The sequence below is a fragment of the Entelurus aequoreus genome, linkage group LG01 (genome assembly GCF_033978785.1).
Source record: "Entelurus aequoreus isolate RoL-2023_Sb linkage group LG01, RoL_Eaeq_v1.1, whole genome shotgun sequence".
NCBI lineage: Eukaryota > Metazoa > Chordata > Actinopteri > Syngnathiformes > Syngnathidae > Entelurus > Entelurus aequoreus.
Window position 1 is genome coordinate 8,884,487 of NC_084731.1, and position 25,615 is coordinate 8,910,101.

Consider the following 25,615-nt stretch of genomic DNA (forward strand, 5'->3'; position numbering starts at 1 on the left):
AATTTATTGGATGTTTTAGTGAAGCATTGTGGCTGCTAATTGATTAGCAGCTGCTGGCAGCCAGGGCCGCCTCCAGACTTTTGATGAAACGATGGACGTCACTATATGAGTTGTACAGCGGCACTGGCGCCACACGGAGGACGCTCGGGTCGCGCATGTCACACTGAGACAAAGGAAACACAAAGCACCGTGTTTGTTAGTGGAGGTGTGCTTTTCTACTTTCAACAGAGTCCTGAGCCATCAACTCACAGCCACTCCCCTCTTCTCCAGCTCTTGGAAGACTCGCCGAATAGGTACGGAGAAAGACAGCGACAGCTGGCAGCCTCTCTGCTCGGGGTCGGAGGGCGTAACAATGCGCACTTGAAGTTTAGCGGGCCGGGTGGGATCCGCTGAGTAGTGGTGGGCGATCAGATACTCTAAATATCCTGTCAGCAGCACGGCCTTCCTACGCAGGGCCTGCATGCTGGTCATGTTGAAAACCTGCAGGGAACACAACATGACATAAATGACAGTGCACTGTACTTCTACACGTGGGCAAATGGGCGCAGTACCTCCAAACTGGCCTGAAGGGGGCACACGAGCAAAATTGGACAGTTGGACAGTCTGAAGCCACTCACACCAGGCTGTAGATCTAGCTCTGCGTACACACACATTGTTGCTTTGCCATCATTGAGTTGAAGTGATGTGTAACGCAGGTGTCAAATCCATACTTTTGTACTTTTGCGTATCCGCACTGAGATGGGTAGGTTGTGAGTTCAAACCCTGGCCGAGTCATACCAAAGACTATAAAAATGGGAGCCATTACCTCCCTGCTTGGCACTCAGCATCAAGGGTTGGAATTGGGGGTTAAATCACCAAAACTGATTCCCGGGCGCGATCACCGTTGCTGCTCACTGCTCCCCTCACCTCCCAGGGGGTGGAACAAGGGGATGGGTCAAATGTAGAGCACCAAATTTCACCACACCTAGTGTGTGTGTGACAATCATTGGTACTTTAACTTTAACTTTTAACTTTAACTTTAACTTGGGGCGGTACTGCTCGGTTGGTATAGAGCGGCCGTGCCAGCCAACTTGAGGGTTCCAGGTTCGATCCCCGCTTCAGCCATCCTAGTCACTTCCGTTGTGTCCTCGGGCAAGACGCTTTACCCACCTGCTCCCAGTGCCACCCACACTGGTTTAAATGTAACTTAGATATCGGGTTTCACTATGTAAAAGCGCTTTGAGTCACTAGAGAAAAGCGCTATATAAATATAATTCACTTCACTTAACTTGCGCGCTCTTTCTAGTCACGTGACCGCCGCGGTCCAATCAGCTTTGGTTATATGCCGGTAGCAGGAAGTGACTCGTATGCTCTTGTTCTTTTTATTTATTTATTTATTTTTTAATTTTATATACCTTTATTTATAAATTGCAAAATTTACAAACAAATGAGAAATAATAATAATCAAAATAAATACAAAAACAGTATAAAAACAGTTACGAAACAGCGCCAGGATGTTGTAAACTCAATAAAGTAACTAAAATAGAATTTAAAAAAAAAAAAAATATATATATATATATATATATATATATATATATATATATATATACACACAAAGTGTAAAGCCATAGGCTCACACAAGTTCAGTAAATCATTTAAATTTGGAACGCAGCATCGTCGTTTTCACCGCTTTTGGGGTTTTAACCCTAACCCTAACCCTAACCCTAACCCTAACCCTAACCCTAACCCTAACCCTTCTAATTCTTTTTTTAAAGGCACAACAAACAGGTCGGGTATCGAGAAACTTACACATATGAATATAAAACTTAGCCAATAGTATAATGAGGTTGCAAAGGTCAAATTCCTTTGGTATGCTCTTGTTCTCTATATCAGTGTTTTTCAACCTTTTTTGAGCACATTTTTTGCGTTGAAAAAATGCGGAGGCACACCACCAGCAGAAATCATTAAAAAACCAAACTCAGTTGACAGTAAAAAGTCGTTGTCGCAATTGTTGGATATGACTTTAAAGCATAACCAAGCATGCATCAATATAGCTCTTTTCTCAAAGTAGGTGTACTGTCACCACCTGTCACATCACGCCCTGACTTATTTGGAGTTGTTTGCTGTTTTCCTGCGTGTAGTGTTTTAGTTCTTGTCTTGCGCTCCTATTTTGGTGGCTTTTTCTCTTTTTTCTGTATTTTCCTGTAGCAGTTTCATGTCTTCCTTTTGAGCCATATTTCCCGCATCTACTTTGTTTTAGCAATCAGGAATATTTCAGTTGTTTTTATCCTTCTTTGTGGGGACATTGTTGATTGTCACGTCGTGTTCGGATGTACACTGTGGACGCCGTCTTTGCTCCGCAGTAAGTCTTTGCTGTCGTCCAGCATTCTGTTTTTGTTGACTTTGTAGCCAGTTCAGTTTTAGTTTCGTTCTGCATAGCCTTCCCTAAGCTTCAATGCCTTTTCTTAGGGGCACTCACCTTTTGTTTATTTTTACCTGCAATCTGCCTCCCGCTGTTTCCGACATCTACAAAGCAATTAGCTACCTGCTGCCACCTACTGATATGGAAGAGTATTACACGGTTACTCTGCCGAGCTCTAGACAGCACCGACACTCAACAACAACACATCATTCGCAGACTATAATTACTGGTTTGCAAAAATATTTTTAACCCAAATAGGTGAAATTAGATAATCTCCCACGGCACACCAGACTGTATCTCAGTGGTTGAAAAACTCTGTTTTTTAAATCCAACATACCTATTGTTGGATTTAATGTTACCGTAATTTCAAAGTTATAATGTCAGAGCATTTTTTTTTTTAAAAAGCCCACGTACATAACGTACATGATGGTTATTGTTGGAGTTTATTTCGAACATGCATACAACGCCATTCTTTCATGTACATCAAACAGACTTGTTCATTAAAAATGGTCTTGAAGTCACGTTACTTAAAAACACATGCTGTGCTACATGAAGCTCTTCCAACTGTGTCTTGATGTCTAACTTGCCTAGTACATTCATCATTTGAACAAAGTGTTTGCTGATCATGACCTCATGAAGCACATTTCAGTCATGCAATTGCTCTGTCTCCAGATGGCTACACTGTAAAAAGTCAGTGTTCAAAAACAAGAAAAAACTAGGGGGCGCTAGAGCGCAATTTTGAGTTTTGGGGTTCGGTTTTTTATTAGATCGCAATTTCCGCCAGTCCTGATGTGTGTAAAAAGTTTGGTGAGTTTTGAAGTATTTTAAGGGGGTCAAATTACAGCTCAAAGAGGCAACAATGAGTGTTTTTATGAAACTTTTGTTTTGAAGGGGTGATTGCCAACTTCCTGTTGATTTTTGCTGAAGGATGTCAGTGTATGAAATCTAGCTCTAAGTCAGACCTACATAGAGGTTTTTGTGTCATGTCTCTACGATATTCGTACTGGGAGTTAGAGGAAGTTGTGTCTGTGTTTTTTTCCTAGGTGCTGCTGCACAGTGGTTCTTTTCTTTGAAGGCTCGTAAAATCAAAACCGTAGCACTTATCAAAAGTCTTTCGTTATTTTTTAATCAGAAGGGTTCAATCTCTCTCCTGTAGTAGTTTGAAGCCGAAACGACAAACGCGCTCAGAGGAGATAATGTTTGATGTTTGGTGACCGCTTTTTACAAAAATTTAGTTTTGAAGGGGGGGATATCAAACTTCCTGTTGATTTTTGCTGAAGGGTGTCAATCTATGAAATGTACATAGCGGTTTTTGTTTCATGTCTCTACGATATTCGTACTGGGAGTTAGAGGAAGTTGTGTCTTGTGTTTTTTTCCTAGGTGCTGCGGCACAGTGGTTCTTTTCTTTGAAGGCTCCTAAAATCACAGCAGCGCAGCAGGTCTTAGAAGGCTCATAAAATCAAAACCGTAGCACTTATCCAAAATGAGGGGTATTTTATTTGAACTAAGCACAATTATCTGCCAATAGAAAAATACAATTTGGCTTGTCAAGACTTTCCAAAACAAGTAAAATTAGCTAACCTCAATGAACCCAAAAATACCTTAAAATAAGTATATTCTCTTTAATAACAACTGTACTACTTTATGAGTACATATTTTCTATTGTTATAATAAAACAGCAAAGTCCATTTGGCTGTCATCTGTTTTAATTATGAGACACAATTTTTTGTTTCATGCTTGAAATAAGAAATTATTACTTAAAAAAAAGTAGTTTTATACTTGTGAGTGTTGATGACACAGCTTTGCAACAGTTGATATTCTAGTTTCAAGCATGTTTTACTCAATATAGGTCATCAAATCTCAGCAACAAGCTGTAATATCTATAAATGAGCACCGCAAAAAGAACGCAGTGCAGGATGAAATGTTACCGTTATGCATCTGGAAGCGAGTTCTCAGGTCATGACCCCACCAGCCTGTGAGCCTGCCAATATACAAGAATGCAAATGACATAACACATCATACCAACTAAAGTAAAAAAAAAACCAAAACATTCCATGACTTTGATTGACCTCTGCAACGCCGAGCAAGAGAAATAGAAGGAAGACAAACTATTCCAAGTAGGGATTTTAACGCATTTTAATGCGTTAAAATGTAATATCGGAAATTATCGGTATCGGTTTTTTTATTATCTGTATCGTTTTTTTAAAAATTTATTTATTAAATCAACATAAAAAACACAACATACACTTACAATTAGTGCACCAACCCAAAAAACCTCCCTCCCCCCATTTCTTTCTGTTATCAATATTCTGGTTCCTACATTATATATCAATAGATATCAATACAGTCTGCAAGGGATACAGTCCGTAAGCACACATGATTGTGCGTGCTGCTGCTCCACTAATAGTACTAACCTTTAACAGTTAATTTTACTCATTTTCATTAATTACTAGTTTCTATGTAACTGTTTTTATATTGTTTTACTTTCTTTTTTATTCAAGAAAATGTTTTTAATTTAGTTATCTTATTTTATTATTTTTTTTTAAAAAGTACCTTATCTTCACCATACATGGTTGTCCAAATTAGGCATAATAATGTGTTAATTCCACGACTGCATATATCGGTTGATATCGGTATCGGTTGATATCGGTATCGGTAATTAAAGAGTTGGACAATATCGGATATCGGCAAAAAGCCATTATCGGACATACCTAATTCCAAGTTTTGACAGAAAAACGCATCATCCATCCATTTTATACCGCTTGTCCCTTTTAGGGTTGCGGGGGGTGCTGGAGCCAATCTCAGCTGCATTCGGGCGGAAGGCGGGGTACACCCTGGACATTCACAGGGCTAACACAGATAGACAACATTCACACACTAGGGCCAATTTAGTGTTGCCAATCAACTTATCCCCAGGTGTATGTCTGTGGAGGTGGGAGGAGCCTATCCTATCCGATAAATCCGTTAAAATGTAATATCGGAAATTATCGGTATCGGGTTTTTTATTATCTGTATCGTTTTTTTTTGGTTTGTTTTTTTTTAAATTAAATCAACATAAAAAACATAAGATACACTTACAATTAGTGCACCAACCCAAAAAACCTCCCTCCCCCCATTTCTTTCTGTTATCAATATTCTGGTTCCTACATTATCTATCAATATATATCAATACAGTCTGCAAGGGATACAGTCCGTAAGCACACATGATTGTGCGTGCTGCTGCTCCACTAATAGTACTAACCTTTAACAGTTAATTTTACTCATTTTCATTAATTACTAGTTTCTATGTAACTGTTTTTATATTGTTTTACTTTCTTTTTTATTCAAGAAAATGTTTTTAATTTAGTTATCTTATTTTATTTTATTTTTTAAAAAGTACCTTATCTTCACCATACATGGTTGTCCAAATTAGGCATAATAATGTGTTAATTCCATGACTGCATATATCGGTTGATATCGGTATCGGTTGATATCGGTATCGGTAATTAAAGAGTTGGACAATATCGGATATGGGCAAAAAGCCATTATCGGACATCCCTAATTCCAAGTTTTGACAGAAAAACGCATCATCCATCCATTTTATACCACTTGTCCCTTTTGGGGTTGCGGGGGGGTGCTGGAGCCTATCTCAGCTGCATTCGGGCGGAAGGCGGGGTACACCCTGGACATTCACAGGGCTAACACAGATAGACAACATTCACACACTAGGGCCAATTTAGTGTTGCCAATCAACTTATCCCCAGGTGTATGTCTGTGGAGGTGGGAGGAGCCTATCCCCAGGTGCATGTCTTTGGAGGTGGGAGGAAGCCGGAGTACCCGGAGGGAACCCACACAGTCGCGGGGAGAACATGCAAACTCCACACAGAAAGATCCCGAGCCCGGGATTGAACTCAGGACCTTCGTATTGTGAGGCACATGCACTAACCCCTGTTCCACCGTGCAGTTATTCAATTAGTTAGGAAATGGGGAAAATTAACAACAATCATAAAAATTTTGGGTCAGATCTGACAAAATAAAATGTTGGCGTTATAAAGTTACAGTCCAAATGGCAGAGAAAAACTAAGTGTGTGTGTGTGTGTGTGTGTGTGTGTGTGTGTGTGTGTGTGTGTGTGTGTGTGTGTGTGTGTGTGTGTGTGTGCGTGTGTGTGTGTGTGTGTGTGTGTGTGTGTGTGTGTGCGTGTGTGTGTGTGTACTCACGTAGGTTTGATGGTATGTTGATGTTTTTGGTGTATGAAAGCTCCAGCAAGCCCACCAGCACCAGAGTTCAAATACTGAGCAACCAAACACAGACATATCAACTTACGTGTGTGTGTGTGTGTGTGTGTGTGTGTGTGTGTGTGTGTGTGTGTGTGTGTGTGTGTGTGTGTGTGTGTGTGTGTGTGTGTGTGTGTGTGTGTGTTTCTACCCTTCTTGAGACATCAACAAGGAAAAGTGCCTTCCATATGAGGAGGTGTGAACAAGTGAGGACATAAATCATGGTCCCAATAAGGAAAACTATTGCATCTAATAGAGAATGTCTCATTAGCACCCCTGGTGGTGAAATCTATCAAAATGAAGGTGGTCCCAAAAAAGGAGGGAATTTTCAAATTGACTGTGTGTTGGTTTTAAAAGTGCGCCTCCTCTGGTCAACATATGAAATAACAAGTGTGTATAAAAAATTTGAAGTGATCCCCCTCTGGTCAACATATGAAATAACAAGTGTGTGAAAAAAAATTTAAGTGCTCCCCCTCTGACCAACATATGAAATAACAAGTGTGTGTAAAAAAATTGAAGAGCTCCCCCTCTGACCAACATATGAAATAACAAGTGTGTGTAAAAAATTTGAAGTGCTCCCCCTCTGACCAACATATGAATTAACAAGTGTGTGTAAAAAATTTGAAGTGCTCCCCCTCTGACCAACATATGAAATAACAAGTGTGTGTAAGAAGTTGAAATGCGCCCCCTTTGGCCAAAACAAATTAAAACAATTAAATAAATATGTATGTAGAGACATACTGTAATAACTTGAAGTAAATAATGAAGATTAAAATACAATACATAAATAAAAATCCCAAAATAAATAAATAAACTAAAAGCAGTCTTTTTCTCACAATGTGTCGACTTTTTTTCTTATGAAATTGGGAACAATTTCTCAAATTATTTCTGTTTCTGTTATATTGCAATATTTTCTCGTAAAATTATTATTTTTAATGCAAAAAGGTGACATTTGTCATAAAATTCTGACTTTCATCACAACATTGCACATTTTTTTGTTGTTCTCATAAATAATAGTGACATTTTTTGGAGTAAAATTATGACTTTGGTCATAATTTTTCCCAAGTAAAATTCAGAGTATTGTCGAGTACATTGTCTATGACTCTTTTCATAAAATTGCCAAAATGTCAACCTTTTCTTGTAAAATTGCGACTGTTATTGAGTAAAATTCCAACTTTTATCATAATATTGCACAAATGTTCAGTTTTTCTTGTAAAATGTTTGACTTGCGTTGAGTAAAATTACGACTCTTAGTATAATACTGACAAAATCTACGTTAGTTTTGTGAAATTGTGACCGTTTTCTTGTGAAATTCCAACTCATTTTTCAAATCTTTATATATCTAGAAAGGGTGGTCCTAAAGAAGTAAGCATTATTCGGAGGTCTCAAGAAGGTAACAAATACAATAATGTGTGTGTGTGTGTACTTGTATTTCTACCCTTCTTGAGACATCAATAAGGAAAAGTACCTTCCATATGTGGAGGTGTGAACAAGTGATGACATAAATCATGGTCCCAATACGGAAAACCATTGCATCTAATAGAGAATGTCTCATTTGCACCCCTGGTGGTGACATCGATCAAAATGAGGGTGGTCCCAAAAAAGGAGGGAATTTTCAAATTGACTGTGTGTCGCTTTTAAAAGTGCGCCCCCTCTGGTCAACATATGAAATAACAAGTGTGTGTAAAAAATTTGAAGTGCTCCCCCCCTGACCAACATATGAAATAACAAGTGTGTGTGTGGGGAAAAATTGAAGTGCTCCCCCTCTGACCAACATATGAAACAACAAGTGTGTGTGAAAAAGTTGAAGTGCTCCCCCTCTGACCAACATATGAAATAACAAGTGTGTGTAAAAAATTTGAAGTGCTCCCCCTCTGACCAACATATGAAATAACAAGTGTGTGTAAAAAATTTGAAGTGCTCCCCCTCTGACCAACATATGAAACAACAAGTGTGTGTAAGAAATTGAAATGCGCCCCCTTTGGCCAAAACAAATTAAAACAATTAAATAAATATGTATATAGAGACATACTGTAATAACTTGAAGTAAATAATGAAGATTAAAATACACTAAATAAATAAAAATCCCAAAATAAATAAATAAACTAAAAGCAGTCTTTTTCTCACAATGTGTCGACTTTATTTCTTATGAAATTGGGAACAATTTCTCAAATTATTTCTGTTTCTGTAATATTGCAATATTTGCTCGTAAAATTATTATTTTGAATGCAAAAAGGTGACATTTGTCATAAAATTCTGACTTTCATCACAACATTGCACATTTTTTTGTTGTTCTCATAAATAATAGTGACATTTTTTTGAGTAAAATTATGACTTTGGTCATAATTTTTCCCAAGTAAAATTCAGAGTATTGTCGAGTATATTGTCTATGACTCTTTTCATAAAATTGCCAAAATATCAACCTTTTCTTGTAAAATTGCGACTGTTATTGAGTAAAATTCCAACTTTTATCATAATATTGCACAAATGTTCAGTTTTTCTTGTAAAATGTTTGACTTGCGTTGAGTAAAATTACGACTCTTATTATAATACTGACAAAATCTACGTTAGTTTTGTGAAATTGTGACCGTTTTCTTGTGAAATTCCAACTCATTTTTAAAATTTTAATATATCTAGAAAGGGTGGTCCTAAAGAGGTAGGCATTTTTCGGAAGTCTCAAGAAGGTAACAAATAAAATAATGTGTGTGTGTGTGTCCTTGTATTTCTACCCTTCTTGAGACACCAATAAGGAAAAGTAGCTTCCATATGAGGAGGTGTGAACAAGTGATGACATAAATCATGGTCCCAATACGGAAAACCATTGCATCTAATAGAGAATGTCTCATTTGCACCCCTGGTGGTGAAATCTATCAAAATGAGGGTGGTCCCAAAAAGGAGGGATTTTTCAAATTGACTGTGTGTCGGTTTTAAAAGTGTGCCCCCTCTGGTCAACATATGAAATAACAAGTGTGTGTAAGAAATTGAAATGTGCTCCCTTTGGCCAAAATACATTTAAAAAATAAAATAAATATGTATATAGAGACATACTGTAATAACTTGAAGTAAATAATGAAGATTAAAAAACAATTACAAACAAAAAATTCCAAAAATAAATCAACTAAAAGCAGTCTTTTTCTCACAATGTGTCGACTTTTTTTCTTATGAAATTGGGAACAATTCCTCAAATTCTTTCTCTTTCTGTAATATTGCAATATTTTCTCGTAAAATGATTACTTTTTGATGTAAAATGATTACTTTTTGATGTCAAATGAATACTTGTTAATGCAAAATGGTGAAATTTGTCATAAAATTCTGACTTGTATCACAACATTGCCAAATTTTTTTGTTGTTCTTATGAATAGTAGTGACATTTTTTGAGTCAAATTATGACTTTGGTAAAATTCAGAGTATTGTCGAGTATACTGTCTATGACTCTTTTCATAAAATTGCCAAAATGTCAACCATTTCTTGTAAAATGTTTGACTTGCGTTGAGTAAAATTACGACTCTTATTATAATACTGCCCAAATCTAAGATATTTTTTGTGAAATTGTGACCTTTTTCTTGTGAAATTCCAACTCATTTTTCAAATCTTGATATATCTAAAAAGGGTGGTCCCAAAGTGGTAGGCATTTTTCGGAGGTCTCAAGAAGGCAACAAATACAATAATGTGTGTGTGTGTGTTCTTGTATTTCTACCCTTCTTGAGACACCAATAAGGAAAAGTAGCTTCCATATGAGGAGGTGTGAACAAGTGATGACATAAATCATGGTCCCAATACGGAAAACCATTGCATCTAATAGAGAATGTCTCATTTGCACCCCTGGTGGTGAAATCTATCAAAATGAGGGTGGTCCCAAAAAGGAGGGATTTTTCAAATTGACTGTGTGTCGGTTTTAAAAGTGCGCCCCCTCTGGTCAACATATGAAATAACAAGTGTGTGTAAGAAATTGAAATGTGCCCCCTTTGGCCAAAATAAATTTAAAAAATAAAATAAATATGTATATAGAGACATACTGTAATAACTTGAAGTAAATAATGAAGATTAAAAAACAATTACAAACAAATAATTCCAAAAATAAATCAACTAAAAGCAGTCTTTTTCTCACAATGTGTCGACTTTTTTTCTTATGAACTTGGGAACAATTCCTCAAATTCTATCTCTTTCTGTAATATTGCAATATTTTTTCGTAAAATGATTACTTTTTGATGTAAAATGAATACTTGTTAATGCAAAATGGTGACATTTGTCATAAAATTCTGACTTTTATCACAACATTGCCAATTTTTTTGTTGTTCTTATAAATAATTTTTTGAGTCAAATTATGACTTTGGTAAAATTCAGAGTATTGTCGAGTATACTGTCTATGACTCTTTTCATAAAATTGCCAAAATGTCAACCTTTTCTTGTAAAATTTTGACTTGCGTTGAGTAAAATTACGACTCTTATTATAATACTGCCCAAATCTAAGATATTTTTGTGAAATTGTGACCTTTTTCTTGTGAAATTCCAACTCATTTTTCAAATCTTGATATATCTAGAAAGGGTGGTCCCAAAGAGGTAGGCATTTTTCGGAGGTCTCAAGAAGGCAACAAATACAATAATGTGTATGTGTGTGTGTGTTCTTGTATTTCTACCCTTCTTGAGACACCAATAAGGAAAAGTACCTTCCATATGAGGAGGTGTGAAGAAGTGATGACATAAATCATGGTCCCAATACGGAAAACCATTGCATCTAATAGAGAATGTCTCATTTGCACCCCTGGTGGTGACATCTATCAAAATGAGGGTGGTCCCAAAAAAGGAGGGATTTTTCAAATTGACTGTGTGTTTGTTTTAAAAGTGGTCCCCCTCTGGTCAACATATGAAATAACAAGTGTGTGTAAGAAATTGAAATGTGCCCCCTTTGGCCAAAATACATTTAAAAAATAAAATAAATATGTATATAGAGACATACTGTAATAACTTGAAGTAAATAATGAAGATTAAAAAACAATTACAAACAAAAAATTCCAAAAATAAATCAACTAAAAGCAGTCTTTTTCTCACAATGTGTCGACTTTTTTTCTTATGAAATTGGGAACAATTTCTCAAATTCTATCTCTTTCTGTAATATTGCAATATTTTCTCGTAAAATGATTACTTTTTGATGTAAAATGATTACCTTTTGATGTAAAATGAATACTTGTTAATGCAAAATGGTGACATTTGTCATAAAATTCTGACTTGTATCACATTATTGCCAATTTTTTTGTTGTTCTTATGAATAATAGTGACATTTTTTGAGTCAAATTATGACTTTGGTAAAATTCAGAGTATTGTCGAGTATACTGTCTATGACTCTTTTCATAAAATTGCCAAAATGTTAACCTTTTCTTGTAAAATTTTGACTTGCGTTGAGTAAAATTATGACTCATATTATAATACTGCCCAAATCTAAGATATTTTTGTGAAATTGTGACCTTTTTCTTGTGAAATTCCAACTCATTTTTCAAATCTTGATATATCTAGAAAGGGTGGTCCCGAAGAGGTAGGCATTTTTCGGAGGTCTCAAGAAGTCAACAAATACAATAATGTGTGTGTGTGTGTTCTTGTATTTCTACCCTTCTTGAGACACCAATAAGGAAAAGTAGCTTCCATATGAGGAGGTGTGAACAAGTGATGACATAAATCATGGTCCCAATACGGAAAACCATTGCATCTAATAGAGAATGTCTCATTTGCACCCCTGGTGGTGAAATCTATCAAAATGAGGGTGGTCCCAAAAAGGAGGGATTTTTCAAATTGACTGTGTGTTTGTTTTAAAAGTGCTCCCCCTCTGGTCAACATATGAAATAACAAGTGTGTGTCAGAAATTGAAATGTGCCCCCTTTGGCCAAAATAAATTAAAAAAATAAAATAAATATGTATATAGAGACATACTGTAATAACTTGAAGTAAATAATGAAGATTAAAAAACAATTACAAACAAAAAAGCAGTCTTTTTCTCACAACGTGTCGACTTTTTTTCTTATGAAATTGGGAACAATTCCTCAAATTCTTTCTCTTTCTGTAATATTGCAATATTTTCTCGTAAAATGATTACTTTTTGATGTAAAATGATTACTTTTTGATGCAAAATGAGTACTTGTTAATGCAAAATGTTGACATTTGTCATAAAATTCTGACTTTTATCACAACATTGCCAATTTTTTTGTTGTTCTTATGAATAATAGTGACATTTTTTGAGTCAAATTATGACTTTGGTAAAACCTTTTCTTGTAAAATTTTGACTTGCGTTGAGTAAAATTACGACTCTTATTATAATACTGCCCAAATCTAAGTTATTTTTGTGAAATTGTGACCTTTTTCTTGTGAAATTCCAACTCATTTTTCAAATCTTGATATACCTAGAAAGGGTGGTCCCAAAGAGGTAGGCATTTTTCGGAGGTCTCAAGAAGGTAACAAATACAATAATGTGTGTGTGTGTGTGTGTGTGTGTGTGTGTGTGTGTGTATGTGTGTGTGTGTGTGTGTGTGTGTTCCTTACCTTATACGTGCACCAGCAGGCAAAGTCTACTCCCCAGTCGTGCAGCTTCAGCTCGGCGTTCCCTGCCGCATGGGCCAGATCAAAGCCCACCAAACAGCCCTGATCAACAAACAAACTCACTTTGTGGTCATCCGTCCACGTGGCAACATGTCGCCATAAGTGAGCACACCTTCCTGTGAGCAGCCTCGGTGATGGCGGCCATGTCGAACAGCTGACCCGTGTAGTACTGAACACCGCTGAGCATCACCACAGCGATGGCGGCGCCCTCCGTCTCGATCACGTCGAGGATGTCTTCTGTACGCAGGGTCTCCTCGCCCTCGTGGCACAAGAAAGTTAAGAACGGGTTAAGTTGCGTCTTTTGACAAAAAACAAATGTGTCCAGCTAGCATGTTGAAGCTTGTTTCACGTGACACAAGACAACACAAGACAGTATCGTATGCAGACCGCAGGCGATCAGCATTCAGCGCACCTGGACCTGATGAGAGGGAGCTGAATAAAGGACCAGTGGACCCAAGGATCCTGGCGGGAACTTACTTCTCAATGGTGGACCGTAAGCCTACTCTAGCTTGATGCTCTCTCTGTTTTCTATCTGCGGTTTCCCTGACGTCCTTGTTTGTCCTCCCTCAGTGCCCTCCCCAAGTTTTGCCCTTGGTGATTCTTCCGTTGTTTTCCCCTGTGGACTTTGGACTGCCTTCCTCGATCCTCGACCCTTGCCCGGACACGGACCTTGTCACTCCTCTCCTGCCCTGGATCACCTGCCTGCCCCACGGACTGCCCTCGTTCCTTCACTCTTATCAGCACTTGGTAACACACACTCAGTTAACCGTACACATAGCCACACACATACACACACACACCTGGGTTTTGTCACACTCCATTTCCTTAGTTTAGTTATTGTTAGTACTGTTTAGTATTATTATATATATATATATATCTATATATTAACTCTATATATAATAAATTATTGTGGCTTTTAATGCCTCACAATCAAACACTTTTGTGTTAAAATACTGAACAGATGTTTATTGGGATAAGGTAAACATCTGTTCAGTATTTTAACATAAAAGTGTTTGATTGTGAGGCATTAAAAGCCACAAAATGCAACGGGTCTATCAGACCCACAAACGCTGGCTGAGTAACAACAATATGAACATTACACAAGGGTTAAGCATATGGCGGCGTATTAACTTCAGACGTATCACAATGTTCGCTTTTCCCTTCAACAACAAACACTATATATTATATATATATATACTATATATCAGTGGTCCCCAACCTTTTTGTAGCTGCGGACCGGTCAACGCTTGAAAATTTGTCCCACTGACCGGTGGGGGAGGGGGCGGGTGTATTTAAAAAAAAATATATATATATTTTTTTTTTATTTTTTTTTTACATAAATAAATACAATCATGTGTGCTTACGGACTGTATCCCTGCAGGCTGTATTGATCTATATTGATATAGAATGTATATATTGTGTTTTTTATGTTGATTTCATTAAAAAAAAAAAAAAAAAAAAAAAAAAAAAAAAAAAAATTCTTGTGCGGCCCGGTACCAACCGGTTCGCGGACCACTGTGGTTGGGGACCACTGCTATATATCATGTAGTAGTATTGCTAAGTGCTGAACGAGATATACAAACTTCAAACATAATAAATCAATCACTTACTGTACTCTCACTATGAGACCGACTGATGGGGTGTTCATAACTTCACGTTTAGATGAAGAATTAATCATAATCTTCACAAAGGGATAAAAAAAAAGGTGGCCACAAATGAGCGTTTTTTTGTGTTTTTCTTGCCATCTCCGAGTTGAAGTTCAATGTCCAAGGTTTACCAACTTCTCGGTTTATGGCCACGACCTCCTACTCTCCGGGTGAGAGGCATTATTTATCATTCAGAATGAACTTTAACCAGCTCAGAAGCAAAACACCAGCTCACCGGCTCAGTACGTCAATATCAGTATGTCGGCGTTTGCGCTTATAATAACAATATCGCTAATACTTGGTTATTATTCAGGTCACGAGATGTAAAAGGAGTATTGTTGGTGGTGTTTAATGTTTTCTAGAGAGCTTTATAGGCACGATAGTGGACTACCGCTCTCTGCGTTGTTAGCCACCTGCCCAATTTTACGACTTAAAATGCATTAAAAAAACATACTCTGTGTTCTTATAGGGATTGTACGGAGCCCCTAAAGGGACATGGAGGGGGAAAAATGTGATACTTTTTGTGAGATCTCGCGATACTTTTTGCCAGATCTCTCGATACTTTTTGCCAGATCTCTCGATACTTTTTGCCAGATCTCTCGATACTTTTTGCCAGATCTCTCGATACTTTTTGCGAGATCTCTCAATACTTTAGGCGAGGTCTCGTGATACTTTTTGCGAGGTCTCGCAATACTTTTTGCGAGATCTCGCGATACTTTTTGCCAGATCTCTCTATACTTTTTGCGAGGTCTCGCGATACTTTTTGCCAGATCTCTCGATACTTTTTGCGAGGTCTCGCGATACTTTTTGCCAGATTTCTCGATACTTTTTCCGAGATCTCTTGATACATTTTGCCAGATCTAGCGATACTTTTTGCGAGGTCTCGCAATACTTTTTGCCAGATCTCTCTATACTTTTTGCGAGGTCTCGTGATACTTTTTGCCAGATTTCTCGTTACTTTTTCCGAGATCTCTCGATACATTTTGCCAGATCTCGCGATACTTTTCGCCAGATCTCTCGATACTTTTCGCCAGATCTCTCGATACTTTTTGCGAGATCTCGCAATACTTTTTGCGAGGTCTCGCGATACTTTTTGCGAGGTCTCGCGATACTTTTTCGCGAGATGTCGCGATACTTTTCGCGAGGTTTCTCGATACTTTTTGCGAGATCTCGCGATACTTTTTGCAAGATCTCGCGATACTTTTTGCCAGGTCTCGCGATACTTTTTGAGAGATCTCGCGATACTTTTTGCGAGGTCTCGCGATACTTTTTGAGAGATCTCGCGATACTTTTTGCGAGGTCTCGCGATACTTTTTGCCAGGTCTCGCGATTCTTTTTGCGAGGTCTCGTGATACTTTTTTGCGAGATCTCGCAATACTTTTTGTGAGGTCTCTCGATACTTTTTGCGAGATCTCGCGATACTTTTTACGAAGTCTCGCAAAAGGTTTTTTTCCTATGTCAGTGAACCGGAAGTAAAACAGACACAGCGATGGTGAACCGGACGTGAAACAGACAAAGCGATGGAGGAGCCTACCCATCTTCCGTGGGAGAAGTTTATTGACTTTTATTTTAGTATTGGTCTAACATATAAAGACATCAAATTGTACCATGGTCCCACAACAGAGGACAGATGATGGGTAGGCTATCCATCGCTGTTTTTTCGAGATCTGGCAAAAAGTATTGCGAGATCTGGCAAAAGGTATTGTGAGATCTGGCAAAAAGTATTGCGAGATCTGGCAAAAAGTATTGCGAGATCTGGCAAAAGGTATTGCGAGATCTAGCAAAAGGTATTGCGAGATCTGGCAAACGGTATTGCGAGATCTGGCAAAAAGTATTGCGAGATCTGGCAAAAGGTATTGCGAGATCTGGCAAAAAGTAATGCGAGATCTGGCAAAAAGTATTACGAGATCTGGCAAAAGGTATTGCGAGATCTGGCAAAAAGTATTGCGAGATTTGGCAAAAGGTATTGCGAGATCTGGCAAAAAGTATTGCGAGATCTGGCAAAAAGTAATGCGAGATCTGGCAAAAAGTATTACGAGATCTGGCAAAAGGTATTGTGAGATCTGGCAAAAAGTATTGCGAGATTTGGCAAAAGGTATTGCGAGATTTGGCAAAAGGTATTGCGAGATCTGGCAAAAGGTATTGCGAGATCTGGCAAAAGGTATTGCGAGATCTGGCAAACGGTATTGCGAGATCTGGCAAAAAGTATTGCGAGATCTGGCAAAAGGTATTGCGAGATCTGGCAAAATGTATTGCCAGATCTGGCAAAAAAGTATTGCGAGATCCGGCAAAAAGTATTGCGAGATTTGGCAAAAAGTATTGCGAGACCTGGTAAAAAAGTATTGCGAGATCTGGCAAAAAGTATTGCGAGCGCCGGCAAAAAGTATTGCGAGATTTGGCAAAAAGTATTGCGAGCTCTGGCAAAAAGTATTGCGAGATTTGGCAAAAGGTATTGCGAGATTTGGCAAAAGGTATTGCGAGATCTGGCAAAAAGTATTGCGAGATCTGGCAAAAAGTATTGCGAGATCTAGCAAAACATCCATGTCCTTTTAGGGGCTCCGTACGATAAAAAAATAAAAAAATATAAAAAAGTGCAGTTCCCCTTTAATTCGACCATATTTTCTACCATGTTTACCATGTTTCTACCATTTTCTATTGCCAATAACCAGCTCAAAACATGGTGTGTCAGAATAATTGTATCTAAGTTATCACAAAACCTTGTGTTTCCATGAGTTCCCGGCTAGCAGACAAAAGCTGTCTTTGATCTTACCAAGCAAAAGACTTGTAAAACTCCACTGTGTACGATGGTAAGCGACATGAAGGCGTCGGTTTCTTTGATCTATTGTGATCCACAGGAAGATCTTGTCTTGACCCGAGATCTACAAAGCGGAGAGGAAGCAGGACCTGACCCCCTCCAGGCACCTTTTCTTTGAACTGTCTATGACCGAGTGCAACAGCTGTTTACGACCCCCCTCCCTTTAGAATCAGCTGATGCCATGTAATCAGGGAAAGTCCAAATAAAAGAGGAGGTGTATAATTCTCTTGTCAGAGCGTGGTGGAAGACTGTACAAAGAGTACAGCCCAGACGTTTCTCCTCATTGAGCTAAATTGAATCCTGTCTCTGTTTAATGTCTTGCTTCTTGTCTGTTTAATAGATGTCATCGCGGTTTTGAACCTGACATTGTGTCTATAAAATAAGATTGTCAGAAAAGTGTTAGAAACAAAGTAATAGTCTAAGAATATATTCTCCTCTACAGGACATACCGCTCTGGGTGCCAGCAGCAACATGCTCTGGTCGGGGTCAAATCCTCTCAGTCGGATTTGGGACTCGGCTGCGAACTGATGAGACAGCAGAATAAGCAAATTTCGGTTCATAGCGTGACGCTTGCGCACGTCAACAACAGATGCATTCAAATTGAACGTTCGATCCAAGTCCCTCACGTGATCCGAAGGGAAGGCCTTGTGTTCCAGAAGTATCTTGTGCCGTGCCGCTGTGGGCTGGTAGAAGGAAAGCTGGCAAAGAAAGGTTACTGAGTTTCTTTGGCCGTTTTTGACAACATTCTTCTGATTGTCCCGAATGTTGGATGATCTCACCAGAAGCAGGTGTAAGTTCACCGTTAGCCCATTCATCAATGCTGTCTCTTCCGGGAGCGCCCCTGAAACAAATGATATCACGAGACAATGCGACAGAACTTTCTGGATATACTTCATGTCAGTGACGTGCGGTGAGGTTCATGGCTGGTGAGGCACTGACTTCATCACAGTCAGATTTACAATCATATGAAACAATTTTTTTTGTTTTTGTTTTTGTCATAAAGAAATACAATCATGTGTGCTTACGGACTGTATCCCTGCAGACTGTATTGATTTATATTGATATATAATGTATATATTGTGTTTTTTATGTTAAATTAATTTAAAAAAATGTTTAAAAAAAACTTTTTTTTTTTTTTTTTTTTTTTTTAACTTCTTGTGCGGCCGCGGCCCGGTACCAATCGGTCCACGGACCGGTACCGGGCCGCGGCCCGGTGGTTGGGGACCACTGAACTAAAGCCCACACTTAAAGTTTCCACGTGCAAGATTGAATCTTTTTAAAAAAGTTATTTAATAAGAAGCCAAAAAGTGCAAAAACAATAATGTTGGTGTTGGAGGAGTTGTGAATGACTGAAGTATGAAATCCGTGCTGCAGTCTGCAGGTGTACCTAATGTTGTGGCCCAGCAGTCATTCACAACTCCTCCAACACGAACAGTAGTGTTTTTGCACTTTTTGGCTTCTTATTAAATAACTTTTTTAAATAGATTCAATCTTGCACATGGAAACTTTAAGTGTGGGCTTTAGTTGATACAACACTCCCGTCAGGGGGTGCATTCTCCACAAGGAGGCGGGATTACTGCGAGCCTCAGCCAGTGCGTCTTCGCAGCCGTTTTATGAATGCTCAGCACAAGAAATACTTTACTCACATACAGTTGTTGACAAAATACACTGTACATTATATACCTCAGCTAACTAAACTATGGAAATGTATAACCGAGTCATTGCGCAATCATGGTGAGGCTCAACGCAGTGACATGCCTCAACTGGCTGCTGACTCACCGCAGTCTCTTCTCAGTATTTGAACGGCAAATGTGAAAATTCAGTGATTTTCAATAAAAATAATCTAAAACTGGTGAAGTTAAATGGAAAATAACTTTATAGTATGATCACTAGATACATATAACAATTTAATGATTTTTTTTTCTTTTTACATTTTCTTTCTTTCCATGATGGCACGTGAGGCCCCGCCTCACCTGCCTCCCCTGACTGCACGTCACTGCTTCATTTACAGTCAAACTTTGGTTTTTGATAGTAATGTGTTCTTCCAATAAGTCAGACGAAAACTGCAAAATTCCGCAAAATATCGGCCGTCTAGGATTTAAAAAAAAACAGTTTTTGTTACCGACAACTTTTGCCATGATCGCCTCCAAGTTGTTCTCCGCCCAGGCCCAAGGCCGAGACCCCTCCGTATGGCCGTGCGCCCCTCTGACAAACACACACTTCCATCAGACATCAATCAGACTTAATGTTTCCCTTCATATGAGAAGAAGAATGAGTTGTGGTACATTTTGGCCCACTTGTCCAGCTCCTCCTCCAAGTATTTCTTAGTGGTTTTGGGCTGCAGGCCTAGAGAGTTGCCCACCAGGTAGATGCTTTCTTGGCTACCATCCACCAGTGCCAAATCAGCTGTGGGTGACGCCAACAACATCATGAAAAGACACGTTAAAGATGACCAAGTGCTCTGAGACGATCCACTCACAGGGAGGTAAATCGGATATTTTAGGCAGCAGAAACTTCTCCCTGAGGTGTCGCAGCTCGTCATGCTCGTCCAGGAAAGCGGCCACCTTCTCAGATGTCGGAGCACAGCCCAGCAGAGTAGCGATCCGCTCCACGGTTTCTCTCGCGGTCAAGCCAGCCAAGTGGTCCATTGCTGCTTCTGGAAGTACTTTGCAAGTTACACGCAGGCCTGGCCCTAACCAATCTGGCGCCCTAGGCAAGATTTTAGGTGGCGCCCCCCCACATCGGCAGTGAAGTGTATATACTCACAAGAAACCGAATAGCTTTGTCTTTGACCTTTTTTTTTACTTAAAGAAAGCAAATTAACATATTTTATGAGAATGTTATGTTATGATTATCTTTAACCGAATCACAGCAGTGCTCAAATTAAAAAACAGCATTTCCTCTCATGTGATATTGCTTATTTAACATTAATGATGTGCACTTTAACAACTAGGCTTACAACTGTACCTAATATATAAAGGGGTGGAAAAGTGACTATTACCTGCAGGGCAAACATTAGCTAACCAGAAGGCAATAACAATGTAAACAAAAAACACCTGCTTAAAAGATCTAATACAAATGTCCCTGAGGAATGTAAGGTGGGAGTACTGTAATCACCTAACGTTACATTATTATTTTCCATAACAATTTAGCCCCCTCCACAATATTAACCCGACATTAAAACAGAACTAGCTATTTATTGATTAGCAATTGCCGAATCATGTAACATTAGCTTAATGCTAAAAAGCCAGGTTACTATCACATTCTGTGACAGACAAATAATGTCATGTAGGCTAACGTTACCTCCCTGCTACCTCTGTCTTTTTCTCGTTTCTCCTCCTCTTCTTTTCTATTTTTTCTTCCCTGGGCACCTGACAGCTTTGGCCGTTTTGACATCTTGTGTTGAAGGGAGGGAAGGGAGGGGGCGCACCGTGCGGGGGGAGGGAGGGGGGTGTAATGTTGTAACAAATAATATTTCTATTAAATAGGCTTTACTTTGCATTTTAATTAACGTGGGATTATTTTTTGTATTTAGAAATAATAGTACCAATTTTTTTTTTTTTTCTTTTTCTCCAACATTTGTGGCACTGGCGTGGCGCCCCCTGATGGACGGCGCCCTTAGCATTTGCCTATACGGCCTATGCCACGGGCCGGCCCTGCATACAGTCTGTCACATACGTATACGCCCCACGCGGAGCAGAGGTCTACAACATTTTCAATTCATGAATGTACAACTGTTTGTTTATGTAAAACTGTTTGTTTATTTTGTTGACCACTGACCGAAGAAATAATAAACAAGGTAAGTACCGTATTTTTCGGAGTACCGTATTTTCCACACTATAAGGCCTATTTTAAAACGCTGTTCATATATAAGGCGCACCGCATTATAAGGCGCATAGAATAGACGCTACAGTAGAGGCCGGGGTTACGTTATTCATCCCGTAGTTGCGAGACTACGGGATGAATTTTTTTTTAATTTTTAAAAACATTTTTTTTATTTTTTTTTATTTTATTTTTCATAAAGAAATACAATCATGTGTGCTTACGGACTGTATCCCTGCAGACTGTATTGATCTATATTGATATATAATGTATATATTGTATTTTTTATGTTGATTTAATTAAAAAAAACTAAAAAAAAAAAAAAGTTTTTAATTTCTTGTGCGGGACCATGTTCTATATTATAGAACATGCTATACGTTTACCAAACAATCTGTCACTCCTAATCGCTAAATCCCATGAAATCTTATACGTCTAGTCTCTTACGTGAATGAGATAAATAATATTATTTGATATTTTACGCTAATGTGTTAATCATTTCACACATAAATCGCTCCCGAGTATAAGTCGCACCCCCGGCCAAACTATGAAAAAAAACTGCGACTTATAGTCCGAAAAATACGGTACATACTTTTTTTTCTGTCAAAATGATAAAGAATGAATACTGTAGTAAGAAAATAAGGTATTTTATTATTATTTCCAGGAAAATGAGACCTGGAGTTTGACACCTGTAACGTGTTACTACACAAGTAATAATAACAACGGAAATGGGGACATTAACAAAATGAACGAGATTTCTCTACAGAATCTCCTATCTGGTCAACAAAATCACCTTGAGGATTCTGGCGGGAACTCTCGTTCAACCCTTTTTCGATTACGCATGCACCTCCTGGTACCCTAGCACCTCCAAAACCCTCAAATCTAAACTCCAAACATCTCAGAACAAGCTAGTCAGGTTACTTCTAGACCTCCACCCCAGATCCCACCTCACTCCTACCCACTTCTCCAAAGTGGGCTGGCTCAAGGTGGAGGACAGAGTTAAACAACTTGCACTGAGCCTAGTCTATAAAATCCGCTACACCTCCCTGATACCGAAGTACATGTCAAACTACTTCCTTAACGTAAATGACCGCCATAACCACAACACCAGGGGGTGCTCCACTAACCACGTTAAACCCAGATTCCGAACTAACAAAGGTCTTAACTCATTCTCTTTCTATGCCACATCAATGTGGAATGCACTCCCAACAGGTATAAAAGAAAGGGCATCTCTATCCTCCTTCAAAACCGCAATAAAAGTTCACCTCCAGGCAGCTACAACCCTAAACTAACACCCTCCCCGGATTGCTAATAATCAAATGTAAACAATCAAATGCAGATACTTTTTCTTATGCCTTCTGATCTCTCTCTCTCTCTCTCTCTCTCTCTCTCTCTCTCTCTCTCTCTCTCTCTCTCTCTCTCTCTCTCTCTCTCTCTCTCTCTGTCCACTACTTGATGTCCATATCCTACCCCCCCCTCCACACCCCTGATTGTAAATAATGTAAATAATTCAATGTGATTATCTTGTGTGATGACTGTATTACGATGATAGTATACATCTGATAGTATATATCTGTATCATGAATCAATTTAAGTGGACCCCGACTTAAACAAGTTCAAAAACGTATTGGGGTGTTACCATTTAGTGGTCAATTGTACGGAATATGTACTTCACTGTGCAACCTACTAATAAAAGCCTCAATCAATCAATCAAATGGTATTTGGGGCCACAAAAAGCCTAGGACCGGCCATGCACAATAATGGTCGGCAGATGTCGCCCTTGTTTAAAAACGCAATAATAATCACTTAATAAGGTTTATTTTTTAGAATGAGTGTTCATTTTTACATGAAACTGTGCATGAAATCCTGGAGTAAAAAAAACATGGTGGACAAGCAAACATCTCCTTCCTTGACGTCTTTACTTATTCCAGGATTTGACGGGATGCTAACATTTCAGAGGTTGCTTACAATCATCCATTGACAGTTGCCATCACATTTAATAAAGATATACAGTATGAACATGTAATAGTGAATTATTGCTAAAGTTAACTCGCCCCTAAATTGAGGATAAGTCGTCGGTTGAATGTGTTGAATTTGATTAAATTCATTCCTTCACTCAACTAGAAAAACTAGAAAAGCGGGAGCCGTAGAGACGCTAAGAGGATATATAAGTGGAACAAAGTAAAGTTTGTACTTACAGTTAGGTAGCAGGAGTGTGGTCAGGGGCGCTCTTTCACCTCTCAGGCTTTCCTTCCAGTTAATGATTGTTTGTTATGGCCCCGAACATGTTTAACCCTTGAGGGAGAACACTGCGGCCTGCTTAGATCTCATTAGTGGCTCATTTGAAATCAATAGGGCGGCATAAATTACTGAGTGTGCTTAACAGCTTCTTTTAGGACACTTACTTCGGGGACACAAACCTTCCGGCTCGGTTCCGAATCGGCATTTGCACACTTACACTTACACGTACTATGTAAAGTCGTTTCTAAGTATGCATTTGCACACTTACAACTTACACGTATTATGTAAAGTCGTTTCTGAGTACGCATTTGCACACTTACTCATACTATGTAAAGTCGTTTCTGAGCACGCATTTGCACACTTACACATACTATGTAAAGTTGTTTCTGAGTACGCATTTGCACACTTACTCATACTATGTAAAGTCGTTTCTGAGTACGCATTAGCACACTTACACTTACACATACTATATGAAGTCGTTTCTGAGTACGCATTAGCATACTTACACATACTATGTAAAGTTCTTTCTGAGTACGCATTTGCACACTTACTCATACTATGTAAAGTTGTTTCTGAGTACGCATTAGCACACTTACACTTACTATGTAAAGTTGTTTCTGAGTACGCATTTGCACACTTACACTTACACATACTATGTAAAGTTGTTTCTGAGTACGCATTTGCACACTTACACTTACACATACTATGTAAAGTCGTTTCTGAGTACGCATTAGCACACTTACACTTACACATACTATATGAAGTCGTTTCTGAGTACGCATTAGCATACTTACACATACTATGTAAAGTAGTTTCTGAATACGCATTTGCACACTTACACATACTATGTAAAGTTCTTTCTGAGTACGCATTTGCACACTTACTCATACTATGTAAAGTCGTTTCTGAGTACGCATTTGCACACTTACACATACTATGTAAAGTTGTTTCTGAGTACGCATTTGCACACTTACACTTACACATACTATGTAAAGTTGTTTCTGAGTACGCATTTGCACACTTACACTTACACATACTATGTAAAGTCGTTTCTGAGTACGCATTAGCACACTTACACTTACACATACTATATGAAGTCGTTTCTGAGTACGCATTAGCATACTTACACATACTATGTAAAGTAGTTTCTGAATACGCATTTGCACACTTACACATACTATGTAAAGTTCTTTCTGAGTACGCATTTGCACACTTACACATACTATGTAAAGTCGTTTCTGAGTACGCATTAGCACACTTACACTTACACATACTATATGAAGTCGTTTCTGAGTATGCATTAGCATACTTACACATACTATGTAAAGTAGTTTCTGAATACGCATTTGCACACTTACACATACTATGTAAAGTTCTTTCTGAGTACGCATTTGCACACTTACTCATACTATGTAAAGTCGTTTCTGAGTACGCATTAGCACACTTACACTTACACATACTATATGAAGTCGTTTCTGAGTATGCATTAGCATACTTACACATACTATGTAAAGTAGTTTCTGAATACGCATTTGCACACTTACACATACTATGTAAAGTTCTTTCTGAGTACGCATTTGCACACTTACACATACTATGTAAAGTCGCTTCTGAGTACGCATTTGCACACTTACACTTACACATACTATATGAAGTCGTTTCTGAGTATGCATTAGCATACTTACACATACTATGTAAAGTAGTTTCTGAATACGCATTTGCACACTTACACATACTATGTAAAGTTCTTTCTGAGTACGCATTTGCACACTTACACATACTATGTAAAGTCGCTTCTGAGTACGCATTTGCACACTTACACTTACACATACTATGTAAAGTTGTTTCTGAGTA

At 38.4% G+C, this 25,615-nt stretch overlaps 1 protein-coding gene across 1 annotated transcript; it reads right to left on the minus strand.

Moving 5' to 3' along the window:
* LOC133655085 (kynureninase-like) lies at positions 1-23,769 on the minus strand. The gene is made up of 14 exons (XM_062055016.1): positions 23,719-23,769; positions 20,181-20,357; positions 19,987-20,107; positions 19,824-19,906; positions 18,481-18,542; positions 18,328-18,399; positions 18,151-18,225; positions 13,353-13,499; positions 13,184-13,282; positions 6,599-6,672; positions 4,330-4,382; positions 552-637; positions 250-480; positions 1-163 (listed from the first exon to the last, which is right to left on the minus strand). The coding sequence occupies exons 2-14, from the start codon at positions 20,347-20,349 to the stop codon at positions 44-46; spliced, it is 1,392 nt and encodes a 463-aa protein (XP_061911000.1). The 5' UTR covers positions 20,350-20,357; positions 23,719-23,769; the 3' UTR covers positions 1-43.
* Between the last annotated feature and the right edge of the window lie 1,846 nt (positions 23,770-25,615).